Source organism: Sphaerodactylus townsendi, linkage group LG05 (assembly GCF_021028975.2).
Source record: "Sphaerodactylus townsendi isolate TG3544 linkage group LG05, MPM_Stown_v2.3, whole genome shotgun sequence".
Classification (NCBI taxonomy): Eukaryota; Metazoa; Chordata; class Lepidosauria; order Squamata; family Sphaerodactylidae; genus Sphaerodactylus; species Sphaerodactylus townsendi.
In genome coordinates this window covers 278,335-292,011 of record NC_059429.1, presented here as the reverse complement: position 1 = coordinate 292,011, position 13,677 = coordinate 278,335, and the positions used below count along the sequence as shown (strand labels likewise).

Below are 13,677 nucleotides of genomic sequence, written 5' to 3'. Positions count from 1 at the left end.
TCCCCCCCCCCTTGCTCCCTGTACTTACCTTGTCCCTGGGCCTCCAGCGTGTCGCTGAGGGCTGGGGACACGCCCCCCTGCCCTGCGCTGCTGGAGCAGGCGCGCAGGGCCAGGGGGCGTGTCCCCAGGCCTCGGCGATGCGCTGGAGGCCCGGGGACACGCCGGGTCGGCCAGGCGCCGGCGCTCCGTGGCGCCGGCTGCCCAGCTCTTTCTAGGACCGTCCGTGCGGACGGTCCTAGCGTCGTCGGGTCGGCGTCAAGTACGCTGACCTGGCCGCTTCCGCATTCGTGCGGAAACGGCCAAAGTCTGTTCTTACTAGTTTTCATACCCAAATTTGCAGGAGTTTCCTAAACCCAACGACTCTTGTTCTGTTCAAGTCACTGGGCATGTTTTTGGACTTTTTACATAGCATTTTTGAAACAAGAACTATTAAAAATGACAGACCACATACAGCCATTCAGCCCCCAAGGCAATTTGACTGGGGAGTGATTGATTTGGGCGGAGGGGGGGGGGGAGGGAACACACCACAAACATGAGGAAAGACCAAACAGTCTCCACAAACACAACAAGAGACCGGAAGGGCTTCATCAAGCTTTAACCTTGTTGATCCTGTTTTCACGTTTGTAACAAAGACCTGAAGAAAGCAACCTTGATTCTGGGCATGTGCAAGATGCCAAGCGGGTAATACCGTGTTTCCCCGGATATAAGACAGTGTCTTATATTAATTTTTGCTCCCAAAGATGCGCTATGTCTTACTTTCAGGGGATGTCTTATTTTTCCTGTGTTCTGTTCGTTGGGCATGCTTCCAAACAAAAACTTTGCTATGTCTTACTTTTGGGGGATGACTATGTCTTACTTTTTTTTGCTATGTCTTACTTTTTGGCAATTATTTCGCACTTCAGCAAAACCTCTACTATGTCTTATTTTTAGGGGATGTCTTAGGGGAAACAGGGTAGTCACGGCACCCACTGGGAATGGGCCCTCCCTGCTTTCCAGACTGGGCTGTTCCTTATTCGAATCACCACTAGAGACAAGTCTATGCACATTTCCATTTTTATTTATAGGCCAAATATGTTTAGCTGAGGGTACACAGAATAACACTCTTTTGGGCTTTCAGACCCAAATACTGTTTGGGATTTGAGGCTAGTAAAATTACAAGGCTACAGAGTTCAAAAAAGGGAGAGGAGCGCTGCTGCTGCTGCTGCTGCTGCTGTAGAGAGGATAGCAAAATAAAGCGTGCCTTTGGCTCCCTGGGGCATCTTGTCCAAGCAACTGCCTGCTAAGGTACTGTGGCTGCCTTTGGCCCAGCAGTCGGCCGATGTGCCCCAGCCAAGACGCTCTCGATCCAAGTGACGTAGGGCCCAATCCGGGTGTAAATGCCAGGCTTTTTCCAGTTGCCACAGATGCGGGAGCCCGTAGCTACCACTCCTTCCGCTACCCCGTTGCAAACAAGAGGCCCGCCAGAGTCTCCCTGCAAATAAATCCAAATGAGCAAGATGGAGCTTTTCCAGGTGAGCTCCGGAGCTTTCACCCCCAGTCACTACATCCGGGTGAGGGGGGGGGGGGGTTGGGAGGCAGGATTGCTTTCAAGAAAATCTGTTCCAACTTGCAAGCCCATGAAATCCACCCCCACTCCTCTGGGAGTCGCTTTGCAGCCGCTGCTTTTGGGATACGCTAACCTTGCATTTCTCCTTTCAAACTGCATCTTTAGGAATGTTAGGCTTTTCCGCCCCAGCTCTTTTCGAGGACCAGGTTTCATGGCCAGCTTGTCCTCTAGGCCCGGGCTAGGCTAACGTGCTTTATTCAGTCATGCTGACTCAGACAATCAAGGGCAGTATTGCCTACTCTGACTGGCAGCTGCTCTCCAAGGCCCCACACAAAGCTGTTTTCACATCACTCACCTACTACTGGATCCTTTTAACTGGAGGTGCTGGGAATAGAACCTGGGACTTCCTGCATGCCAAGCAGACGCTCTGCCACTTCCCCTTCCCAGGATCCAACAGAGCAGTCAGAATAGGAATGCAGGCAGAATAAACTGGATTGGACCGATGGGTTTCCCACAAGGGCCAACCAAATGTCTCAGAAAGCCCACAGGAGGGTTCAGAAGCCAAAGTAACGGGTGTCCACTGTTTTGTTTATCTGTCCTGACGGCCTGCCCATGGACAGGACTGGCCCAAGAGTTGTCAGCCCCCTGGAAGAACTTTGGTGCCTCCATCCATCCAACACACAAAAACGTAAGGAAATGTCAACCAGGTCATTCTAAATCCCAAACAGGCTGACCTGGAAGCAAACCCCATAGAACCTCACAGGGGTTCCTTTTGCACATATATGGTAGACGTGCTGGCAAGAGGAATGCTGGCCTGGTTCTCTTTCGGGCCTGCTGCCTGTGGCCTCCTGTCACTTTTGGCCCCCTGGGCGATCACCCCCGTTTGCCAAGTGGACAGGCCAACTCCGGCTGCTGCCTTCTTAGCCAGTGTCTGCCTGGGAAACAGGTAGCTGGATTGGATGGTGTGGTCCTAGTAGGGCGGTCCTTATTCAGCTATACGCTGTTCTTATGCTGTCTGAGTGGAACTTCTGTGTGCTTCGGCAGTTTATCTTTGGAGACTGACCAAAAGGGAATGGCCGACACTTTCACTTCCTGTTTGTCAGCTCCAGTGTCTGTCTAGCCCAGGGATCCCCAGTGCGGGGGCCACAGCAACCTTGGCACGTGGGGAACCTTTTCTTGCACCTGCCAAGAGATTTTAGGAAGGGGGTGGGGCCAGGAAGGGCTTCTATTTGACCACTGGACATTTGATTGGCTGTGCAGATGTTAAAAATTTTTGCTTTGGCAGCAGCAGCCACCATAGCACAAGAATCTGCAGTGTGTTACTGAAGTTAACCTGTGGCAATTATTTTGTGGCTTGCTCCGCCTCCAGGAGCAGCCATTTTGTGGCAGCCATTTTGTTGATGTGCCCACCATGACATGTCAGAATTCCAAATGTGCCTGCCAGCTCAAAAAGGTTGGACAGCCTTCTCTAGCCACTAGATGTGAGGTCATTTATTGTGATCAAACAAGGCAGTTCTTAATTTCGACCTCTTTTTTCAAATGGGCTGCTAATCAGTTACAACTGATTTCCAGTTTACAGGAACCAGTTCCCCTGGAGAAAATGGCTTCTTTGGAGTGTGGACCTTATACACGGCTGAGTCCCCTCCTGTCTTCAAATCCTGCCCTCTCCAAAATCCACATCCAAATCTCCGAAATGTCCCATCCCAGAGCTGGCAGCCCTCTTTCACCGGGCCCCTGGCAGATCGGCCTGAAAGAACCTCCCCACCCCACGGCCTCCCACAGCCGCAAACCTTGCAAGAATCTTTCCTCTTGGATTCAGTGCACATCAGCTTCTCCGTAACAGCTCCATCATAATGGGTCCGGGTGTTGCAGGTGGCTCTGCTGAGGACAGCCAGCTCCACCTGGTGCAGCTTATCTGGACGTTTGCCAGTGTTGCTGATGATGCCCCAACCGGCCACCTCGCAAGGGGTCCCTGCAGGCACGTCCCTGTCTTGCCTCTGAAAAGCCAGGAACTGCACGTCTGAGTTGATGGACACTTTTTCTTTCAGCTGGTTTGGAGAGAGACAGAAGGGAAAGTGAGAGGCCTGCTCCAAGGTCCACATTGGTCCCCTTCTCCCCCTGTCCCGCCCCGCCCCACCCTGCCCCACCCCTTCCAGCAGCTCTTCTCATGCATTGGCAGTTACCAAACTTTCTTCCAGATCACCATGTGTAAATACGGCTGCCAACCTCCAGGTGAGGCCAAGAGATTACAATGCTATTACAATGGAACTCCAGATTACCAAAATCAGCTCCCCTGGAGAAAATGGTTGCTCCGCGTCTGGAGGATGAACTCTACGGCATTAGACCCCTCCTGAGGTCGCTCCAGCTGCCTCCAAGCCCCACCCCCAAATCCCCCAGTATTTCCTAACCCAGAGCCGGCAACTCTTAAGCGTAAGGTTGCAGCCTCTATGACCTAAATAAAAAATTCACCCACCTCACTCACCTGGTCCTTACAGGGAAAAAAGAGTCTGGTCTGGGCAGAAGGACATAAAATTAACATGTGGAATTCACCACCACAAGGTGAATTTAGGTGGCATTTTAAAAAGTGACCAACTACTCTGATTTAATAAATGATAACAGAATGATATATTATCAAGTAATATGTAAATGCAGTGGTGACAGTATCCTTCCATTTCAGGAGTTACAGAGGAGGTACTTTGTTTACCAAAAGTCACAGGGGAGAGAGTTGAGAGAAGCAAGTAAATTTGAATTATGTCTTTTTCAAATACATATAGGAAGAGGTAGATATAGACCGACCGCCATTGATGAGATCACACCCGGTCACCTTCTTTATTGCTGTGCTGTGCTATATAACCCAAAGCTAAGGAGGATGAAGTGGGAACTAAAGCGGCTCAAGTGGAGTTGGCAAAAGTCTCACAAAAAACTGGTAGGAACATCTTATAGGACTCTTATGAAAATCTATGAGACTCTTATAAGATGCTTATGAAAACCTTTCACCTCTGGCGGTGAAAGCAGCAAAAAAGAATTATTTTGCCACCAGCAAAAATCCACACACTCTGACTCAGCACAATTATTTAGGGCAATTCGGAAGTTCACTGACCTATCAAAGAGGTCCCAAAATTGTAGTAATTTGGCCCTTAGCTATGAGGCATTTGCAAGCTTTTTTGCAGATAAGGTCCTATCACTCCGTTGTGACCTTCCAGCCAAAGTTGATGCAGTGATTGTTTGAGAGGCCCCTGGCCATCCATGTCCTGCATTGGACCATTTTGACCAGCTTTCTCAGAATGAGGTGGATGGAGTCCTGAGGGCTGTCAGACCCACCACTTGCCTCTTGGACCCAGCAGGGATGAGGTTCAGATTCCCTTGGGGAGAATTATTAATATGTCCCAGAGTATTGGGATGTTTCCAGAGGGACTGAAAGAGGGAGTAGTGAGGCCACACGTCAATAAATCACCTTTGGTTCCTTCTGATTCGGCTAACTAATGCCCAGTATCCATACATTGCTGCCAAACGAGCATTTCTTCTGTGCTTCTGCAGTAGCAGCCTCTGCTCCTGCTTCCTATGCACAGCTGGCTCATCACTGGGTTCCCTCGGAGGATCTGCAGGAACCTCCACCTGTATGTTATCAGGCAGGGAAGGACTGGGCTTTGGCTCTGCTGACTGGTCTTCCCCAGGAGCAGCCAACTCTGGCTGCACTGTGCCCTCAGGTTCTGCCTCCGAGCTCTCTGTGACCTGGTAAGTATCCAGGGGCTGGCTCGTGATGCCATCAACTGACAGTTGGGGAGTGGCTACCTTCCTTTCTCCAAGGCCGAGGATTGAGGCTTGCAATGTGTGAGCGGTCCTCCACCTACAAATCATTGGTATGCAGAGGAGTCCCTCAGGGACCGATCCTCTCACCAGTGTTATTTAACATCTGGAGATTTGGGTTAGGGTGCCATCTATATGCAGATGGCACCCAGCTGTATCTGTTAAAGGCTCCACCCCAGATACTCTGGCCAACTGCCTGGGGGCTGTGCAGAGGCAGGCAATGGCTGGCCACCTCTGGTCTCTTGCCTTGAAAATCCCATGAGGTTGCCACAAATTGGCTGTGACCTCACAGCACTTTCCACATCCACCACATCCTGTGTTGGTGTCACTGCTGAGCTTCAAGGATGGATTTAACTTCTTTTGTTTAATTATGTAATCTCAAAAACATGAGAATATCAGTGGACAGTTCTTTATCTGTTGACCCCAGCCAGGATGATGACTTCACAACACTGGGAAATCTGAGCTGCAAACCCAGAAACCTGACTGGTTTATTAGGTCAAAGGAGACCTGTGTATTGTCAAAATGAACAGCCTTGTAAAGATCTCAAGATATAAAGGAAATGGAATGTGTATGAAAATTATTGCTTAATAGAAATGGAAAGCTTGGATAAAACAGCTTAAACTTTGAATAATTTCCATGTGTTGTGAAATTAGGGGATTTATGTCAGTGAGAAGTTTCTGCTATGCAAAAAATATGAAAATTAATGCTTAATAGAATGGGGGGATTTAACTCAATAAGATGTTTTGCATTACTATTGCCAAGTATGTTAATGTAAGATAAGCTGTTATCTTATAAGGTAAGCTGTTATCTTTTTAAAATAATATATATATATTTAATGATTGGACAGATTCCCAGAAGATAAGTCTGTCATTGATAGCCGGAAAGATCACAGGTGTATCAGAGGTGTATCACAGAGGGAAGTCTGTTATATACTGTCTCCAGATTTCTCTTATAACAGACTTCTCTCTGTGATACACCTCTGAAGATGCCAGCCACAGATGCAGGCGAAACGTTAGGAACAAGATCCACCAGACCGCGGCCACACAGCCCGGAAAACCCACCACAAGCAGATGACCGTCTTCCTTTGTTTTCTACTAGGACCCTCCCCTGAGAAAGACTGCCTCTGACCTTGGATGCTCTTTCCAGAGGAGTACCGCCCATGGGGACATATGGGGGTCAAATGTCCCAGGGCGGAGGCCATATAGCCAGTTCAATCCAGCCGTGAAAGCCTTTGACGAAGTCTGTCCTCTTTGTGAGATGCCAGATGGGGTCAGGGATAGCCACGGTTGGAAACAAAAGAGTGGACTAGGTGGGCCTCTGGTCTTATCTGTCAAGCTGGCTGGCTTTGGGAGGGGGTGTTGTTTTGTGTTGCTTTCGCTTTTGCAGGTGCTTGGCTATCTTTTATCTGGCCTTGAGCATCTAGTGCTGGGATGGGCCTCAAGTCTGGGTTTCTTTCTACTGCACTGTTCTCATGTGGGGGTGAGGAGTCTGTGGATCATATTATCATTTTGCTTGGCGCCTTTTCGCCAGAATTGTCTTTCTCATGGTTATCTGAAGTCTGCCAATAAAATCCTTGAACCAATCGAGTGTTTATTGGGTCCTGATCCAGGGATCTGACATTATCCCACAAAGGCCTGCACCCATTTCTGAATAGAACATGGAAATACACCTTCTTTGGAGCCGAAGCTGCTGTTCGAAGAAGCTAATCCTGTATAGAGTTTTCCACCTCCAGGTGGCACCTGAAGATCTACTATTGCAACTGATCTCCAACTGGCCAAGATCAGTTCCTCTGGAAAAAAACGGCTGCTTTGGAGGGTGGGCTCAGTGGCAGTGGAGACATGGAAGTTAAACGTCCCTGGGCGTCCCCAGGGGGGGGGGGGACGCAAGAAATGCAGGTCCGTTTGTGGGTTCTTTGTATTTTTAGTGTTTTTTCCATTGTTGGCCTGCAGGGAGCGCATTTTTTAGGCTAGCAGCACCAAAAATTCAGGGTTTTTTCGGGAGACTCTCCTGATGATACCACCCAGATGGCACCCAGTAAGGTCCCCAGGTTTGGTGAGATTTGGTTCAGGGGGTCCAAAGTTATGGACTCCCAAAGGGGGTGCCCACATCTCCCATTGTTTCCAAAGGGAGCTAATAGGAGATGGGGACTACACCTTTGAGGGTCTATAACTTTGGACTCCTGAACCAAACTTCACCAAACCTGGGTGGCATCATCAAGAGAGTGTCCTGAAGATACTCTGAAATTTCGGTGCTGCTATATTAATAATTGCACCCCTGACAGCAGGCACCCCCCAAATTCCCCCAGATTCTCCTTTTAAATCCACCCCCTTCAGCATGGATTTAAAGGGAGAATCTGAGGTCTCCAGTTTAAACATTTAAAGTGATGCTATTTCAAGGTGGGGGGAATACAACCCCAAACAGCATCATTTTCAATGTTATTTTAACTGGGGACCCAAGGACATAGGTAAGGGGGGGTTCTCGGGTTCAAACCCCCCAATTGCATGTCTGAAGCTCCGCCCACCATTTGTGGGTTTTTTGTATTTTAAAGTGTTTTTCCGGTTTTTGGCCTGCAGGGGGTGCATTTTTAGGCTAGTGGCACCAAAGTTTCAGGCTATCATCAAGTGACACTCATGATGATACCAGCCAAGTTTGGTGATGTTTGGTTCAGGGGGTCCAAAGTTATGGACCTCCAAAGGGGCGCCCCATCCCCCATTGTTTCCAATGGGAGCTCATAGTAGATGGGGCTAGCCTTTTGAGGGTCCATATCTTTGGACACCCTGAACCAAACACTAAATCTAGGTGGTATCATTAGGAGAGTCTCCTGCTGACACCAGCCAGGTTTGGTGAAGGTTGGCTCAGGGGGTCCAAAGTTATGGACTCCCAAAAGGGGTGCCCCATCCCGCATTGTTTCCAATAGAAGCTAATAGAAGATGGGAGCTGCACCTTTGAAGGTCCATAACTTTGGACTCCCTGAGCCAACCTTCACCAAACCTGGGTGGTATCATCAGGAGAGTTTCCTAAAGATTCCCTGAAAGTTTGGTGCTGCTAGCTTAACAATTGCACCCCTGACAGCAGGAAAATTGACCCCCCAGATTTCCCCAGATTCTCCATTTGAATCCAACCCCTTCGGCATGGATTTAAAGGGAGAATCTGAAGGAATCTAGATTAAACCTTGAAAGTGATGCTGTTTCAGGGTTGGGGGGATAAATTCCACTTCAAACAGCATCACTTTTAATGTTGTTTTAACTAGGGACCCCAGATTCCCCCTTTAAGATGGATTTAAAAGGAGAATCTGGGCTCTCTAATTTAGACACCATTGAAAGTGATGCTGGTAGTAATAATAAATATACATTAAGAAGGTTACTTCAGGGAACAGACCCTAATAATTACATCATCAGTTGCAAGATTTTTGTGTTTACTTGTGTAAATTTCCAAATTTTGAAGAACAATGAAAAATAGGGTGAAGTGACTTTTTTAAATAGATACTGAGAAACACCATTATAAGTTTTGGTCATCTTAACTGCTGAGGATATGGAATTATTATTACTTTAATTGTTATCTTATATTAGCTAAGAAGGTTCTAAGATGGTTTATTTTAAATTGTATTGTAAGTGCTTTGGTCAAAGACTGTAAATAAATCTTACTACACACCCCAGACAGCAGGAAAATTGACCCCCCAGATTTCTCCAGATTCTCCTTTTGAATCCAACCCCTTCGGCATGGATTTAAAGGGAGAATCTGAGGTCCCCAGATTAAACCTTGAAAGGGATGCTGTTTCAGGGTGGGGGATAATCCACCCCAAAACAACATCACTTTCAATGTTGTTTTAACTGGGGAACCCAGATTCTCCCTTTAGGATGGATTTAAAAGGAGAATCTGGGCTCCCTAGTTTAAACACCATTGAAAGTGCTGCTGTTTGGGGGTGGATTTCAGCATCCCAGCAGCCACCCATGGGGGGGTGCAAACTTCAGGTTTTGCACCAGGCTCCATTTTCCCTAGCTACCCCTCCACCTGGAGGGGAGGGAGAAGGGACTGCCGGCTACCAGCTGGGAGCCCAGCTGGTGGGGGGGCAGGGCAGGGGAGTCTGCCATCTCTGGCCTCAGAGAGCTTCTTTTATAAGCACTGAGGCCAGGGGTGGGGCTTGGGGAGGTGTGGCCATGCCCCCGGGGCAGGTGGAGGCATGGCCTTGCCACCGAATCCCCCCCATAAAAAATCTATAGCTACGTCACTGTGGGGACTCCAGATTCTCCCTTTAAGGTAGATTTAAAAGGAGATTCTGGGCTCCCTATTTTAAATACCATTGAAACTGATGCTGTTTGGGGGTGGATTCCAGCATCACAGCGGTCGCCCATGGGGGGGCAAAACTCAGATTTTGCACAGGGCTCCATTTTTCCTAGCTACGCCTCTGGGTGGGCTCAAGGGTTAGGGTTAGGGTTGACAACCTGGCATGACAACCTGATGAGGATCCTAACCCTTCCCAAATCCTGCCCTCCTCAGGCTCCCCCTCCCCGCGCGTTTTCGGTATTTCTGAACCCTAAACCTGAAGGCCACTCACCTGGATGAGCAAGAGATCATCATGGGGGTTCCCCGCACTGCTGTTAGGGTGAGGGAACAGTTCCTGGACTCCCGCCAAGCGCTTGTTTCTTTCCGGCTCTGAGAGGGAATGGGCTCCCACAAGGACTTGTAACGTCTCGTTGCCTCTGTGAACAGTGTTGGGGATCAGCCTGTGCTCTCTGCACCCAGAACCCAACAGGATTTCAAATCCAGAGCAAAAAGCACACTCCGTTTCCTTAACCCAGAGGTGTCTAACTCTGGTGCTTCAGATGTTCATGGACTACAATTCCCATCAGTCAATTGGCCATGCCAGCAGGCACTGATGGGAGTTGTAGTCCATGAACATCTGAAGCACCAGAATTGGACACCCCCACCTTAACCCATGCTTCCTTGCCTGATTCCAGGAGAGGAAAACAGCGTTGTACTTCCTTATAACAGTTGCCCATTGAGTGGCCCTCTGGGCAAGCAGATGTAGGCCCAGGTGGGACTGCACAGCAAGACGGCAGAGGTGAACAAAGCGTGTCTTCTTTCCTTCTGGGTCATGTAGCAGAGGAAGGTCTTTCCCAGCACCAGAGACTCCAGGGCCTCCTGCACTCAAAGCAGGGGCTTAAGAAGACACCCCCCCCCCCCGATTTATCATCCGGGTGGAGTGACGCTATCCCTCTACCTACTTCGCAGAGAGGTTCAGTACTCACACATCCTCCAAGCAATGAGCTGCACTCAACACCCACTGGTCAGAGATGAGGAACCCTCCGCAGATGTGCTCCCCAGCCACTTGCAAGGATGTCATGTAAGGTCTTTGGTGGGGAGTCGTCTCCTCCCCTCGCAAAATTCGGCCTCTGGGCCAAGCCTCTGAAACAGCAGCAGCAGAGGAATGAAGAACATCTTGCCAAACTACAAATCCCAGGATTCATTGGAAAATGGGGGGGGGGGGTGGATACAGGTTAAACATACACAATCAGTACCTGTTTGCAGCTACTACAGCACAATCAGAAATGCAGTAATTAACCCTTTAAAATGTCTTGTGATCTCCCACCTGCTGAGGAGGCTGCCCGCTGTGTCTCTGGCCATGGCCTCCTTCCCAATCAAGCTCTTCTGTTAGGAAGCCGTTCTGCCACGCTGGCAGTGCTTGGCTCACTCACTAATGCTGTGATGCAGAGATGAAGCAAATACTCCTGTTTTGTCTCTGTGATGAAGGGGTTCTGTTATTGTATCAAAATCACACCAGCCTGTGAAAAGGGTAGCTTTCATCTCCAGATGGAGAACAGAAAACCCATGCAAATGTACCAGGGCAAAACTTCAAAGGCCTAAATCCCCTTGTGGCTGGAACAGAGTTTTCCTGAGCCACGACAGACAAAGGCTGTAAGATTCCACCTCAGGACTTGGCCAGAGAACCATCTCTGGGCCTTGGGTTCCCAAGATAAAGACAAAGGAATAAAAAAACCACACATGTTTAGCTGAGAGATTTCTGTAACTGAAGTTTATTTTTATTCCTTTGTTTTGAATTTTTCAATAAAACCTTGAGAACTTAGCTGGTGTGGAGTTTTGGAAAAAGAAACTAGATCTTGCAGAAACAAGCGTGGCTATCCCGGGCTTGGTTCCGTCACCTGGTGGCAGCGTCCTTCCAAAACTCCTGTGTGCGCAGGTTCTTGGCAGCAGGCTTGCAGGAATGGAGGAAATTGCTCAGAGTCATTTTGAATTGGGCAGCAGCGTCCTCTGAACAAAGACTCACTCAGAGAAACCTAGAGGATGGCATGCTCTAAAAGACCAAAATGGAGGGTGTTCACAGTTTCAAATAGTTAATTAAAGAGCAAAGGCCTTTAATTAATTGTAAACCAGGAACAGATTCCAAGCATGAGAGTCACCAAAGGAGACAGTGAGGGGACCAAAGATCTGTGGGGCTCTGGGAGGACTCCAGGCATGAGGGGCAGCAACGGAGGCGGCAAGAGAGACCTTTCTGGGACCAAAAGACCCCAGGGCAGGGAGGGATGGAAAGCAACAATCAGAGAGCAGAGGTGCACCAGAGCAGCAGGGCTGGGGGAGACGCTGGTGATAGTTCTTGCACAAGATGGACAGCAGGTGGGCGGGGGGTCTGGAATAGGGTCGCCAGCTCTGGGTGGGGAAACACCTGGAGTGTTTGCGGTGGGGGGGAGCCTGAGGAGGGTGCAGGTTGGGGGCCGGAGGGGCCTCAGCAGAGTTCAGGGCCATAGAATCCATCCTCCAAAGCAGTCATTTTCTTCACGGGAGCTGATCTCTGTCGCCTGGAGATCAACGGAGCAGTGGGAGGTCTCCAGGCTCTTCCTGGAGGCTGGCTGGGGATGAAAGCCAGGCCTTGTGTGGCAGATTGCTGGAAGGGGGCGTGATGCTGGCAGGAGGGATGGACGGCACCCACTTGGGGGAGGGGGGCGAGGGGGAGAGTTGGCAAAACAGATGGAGAAAGAGGAAAGGTTGCATGTTTGCAAAGTTGTGAAGAAGTGGGAGGACTCAGCAACAGCTGCATCTGGGGAGAAGAGGGGGGGAAGGAGGCCAAGAAGACGCAGCCAGGGTGGGGTGCCTGTCCTAGGGGGTGGAGGGGGGGCTGGTCCCCAGCGGGTGCTGAGTTTGCCTGGCAGGGCTGGAATCTGCAGAGAACCCTCTGACTCACCACAAAGAGAGAAGGTGCCTGCCCAGAGGAGCAGCGGCCAGAAGGAAGGGCCCTCCATCTGCACTCGGTCTCGTTCTTCTGCAGAGCTGTCCAGAGGCCCCAGCGTCAACCCTTTGCGAGAAAGCCAGGAATGGGATTTCTGGGGAAAGAGCTTTATCAGTTGGAATTTTTCGACACAAACAACCGGGTGGGGGTTGAGGGTGGCTGGCTTGTCCAAGCTGTTGGCTTTGGCAGGCACACAACTTCCTCCGTCGCTTGCGAAATCTCAGCAAGCCCCAGGTTGTTTTCAGGGTGAACTCTGCTTGTCTTTTCCACTGGTAGACTTCTGACTCCCCCCAGAGGTCCTGACGGGGCTGCAAACTTCAATTTTCTGCAAAATGATCCTTGACAACACTTTCCTGCCCAAGATGAAAAATAAAACCAGTCCCTCTAGAGCAGGTGTCCAACTCTGGCACCTCAGATGTTCACGGACTGCGATACCCATCAGTCCCTGCCAGCATGGCCAACCGGGAATCATTCTCCATGAACATCTGGGATGCCGGAGCTGGACACCCCTGCTCGAGACGAGTCTGCTCACCCGTGGGAGAGCTCCTGGCCTTTCAGCTCACTTCCAGGCCACGGTGCTCCAATGCTCTGGTTGCTTGGACGAGGCCTGCCAGCTTCAGGTTGGGAAATCCCTGGAGATGTTGTGGGTGGAGCCTGAGGCAGGAGGGGAGGGGAGGGGAGTCCTTCAGTCAGGCACAATGGCAGGAAGTCCACCTTCCAAAGCAGCCCTGTGCTCCAAGGGAACTGATCAGCTGTATCTGCAGGGGATCTCCAGGGGCCACCTGGAGTTGGCAACCCCAGCTGCTTCAGAGAGTCGACTCTATGACATCACACCCCACTGAGCCCCCCCTTCCCCAAACTCAGCTTTTCACGGCTTGCCAGCGATTTCTAATCTCTTTTCTGAAAGGGGATTTTGAGTCTTGCTGGTTCAGAGATATCACAGATGTTTGCTGGGTTTTGTTTTTCTTCTGGTGCTTAGAAGGCCAGGCCAGGATCTGGGAGACCCCGGTTCAAATCCCCACTGGGTGACCTGGGGCCAGTCACACACTCTCCGGTTGGGCAAATAACGTGGAGAAGGAGG

At 50.0% G+C, this 13,677-nt stretch overlaps 1 protein-coding gene across 2 annotated transcripts; it reads right to left on the bottom strand.

The window, feature by feature from the left end:
- Positions 1 to 1,044: 1,044 nt before the first annotated feature.
- On the bottom strand, positions 1,045 to 13,179 carry CFD (complement factor D). Of its 2 annotated transcripts, XM_048498974.1 has the most exons (6): positions 13,129 to 13,179; positions 12,552 to 12,690; positions 10,603 to 10,759; positions 9,909 to 10,053; positions 3,337 to 3,594; positions 1,045 to 1,471 (listed from the first exon to the last, which is right to left on the bottom strand). In XM_048498974.1, exons 2-6 carry the CDS (start codon positions 12,607 to 12,609, stop codon positions 1,280 to 1,282), a joined length of 810 nt encoding a protein of 269 aa, XP_048354931.1. In that variant the 5' UTR covers positions 12,610 to 12,690; positions 13,129 to 13,179; the 3' UTR covers positions 1,045 to 1,279. The 2 variants fall into 2 exon arrangements, with proteins under 2 accessions (XP_048354931.1, XP_048354930.1); XM_048498973.1 differs by lacking the exon at positions 13,129 to 13,179 and having other exon boundaries at positions 12,552 to 12,717.
- Between the last annotated feature and the right edge of the window lie 498 nt (positions 13,180 to 13,677).

Coding starts and splice junctions, on each gene's coding strand:
- CFD (XM_048498974.1), bottom strand. CDS start 12,609: ATGGAGGGCCCTTCCTTCTGGCCGCTGCTCCTCTGGGCAGGCACCTTC. Junction 10,760..12,551: donor AGGCACCTTCTCTCTTTGTG/GTGAGTCAGAGG, acceptor CTGCTGTTTCAG/AGGCTTGGCCCAGAGGCCGA. Junction 10,054..10,602: donor GCTCATTGCTTGGAGGATGT/GTGAGTACTGAA, acceptor CACTGTTCACAG/AGGCAACGAGACGTTACAAG.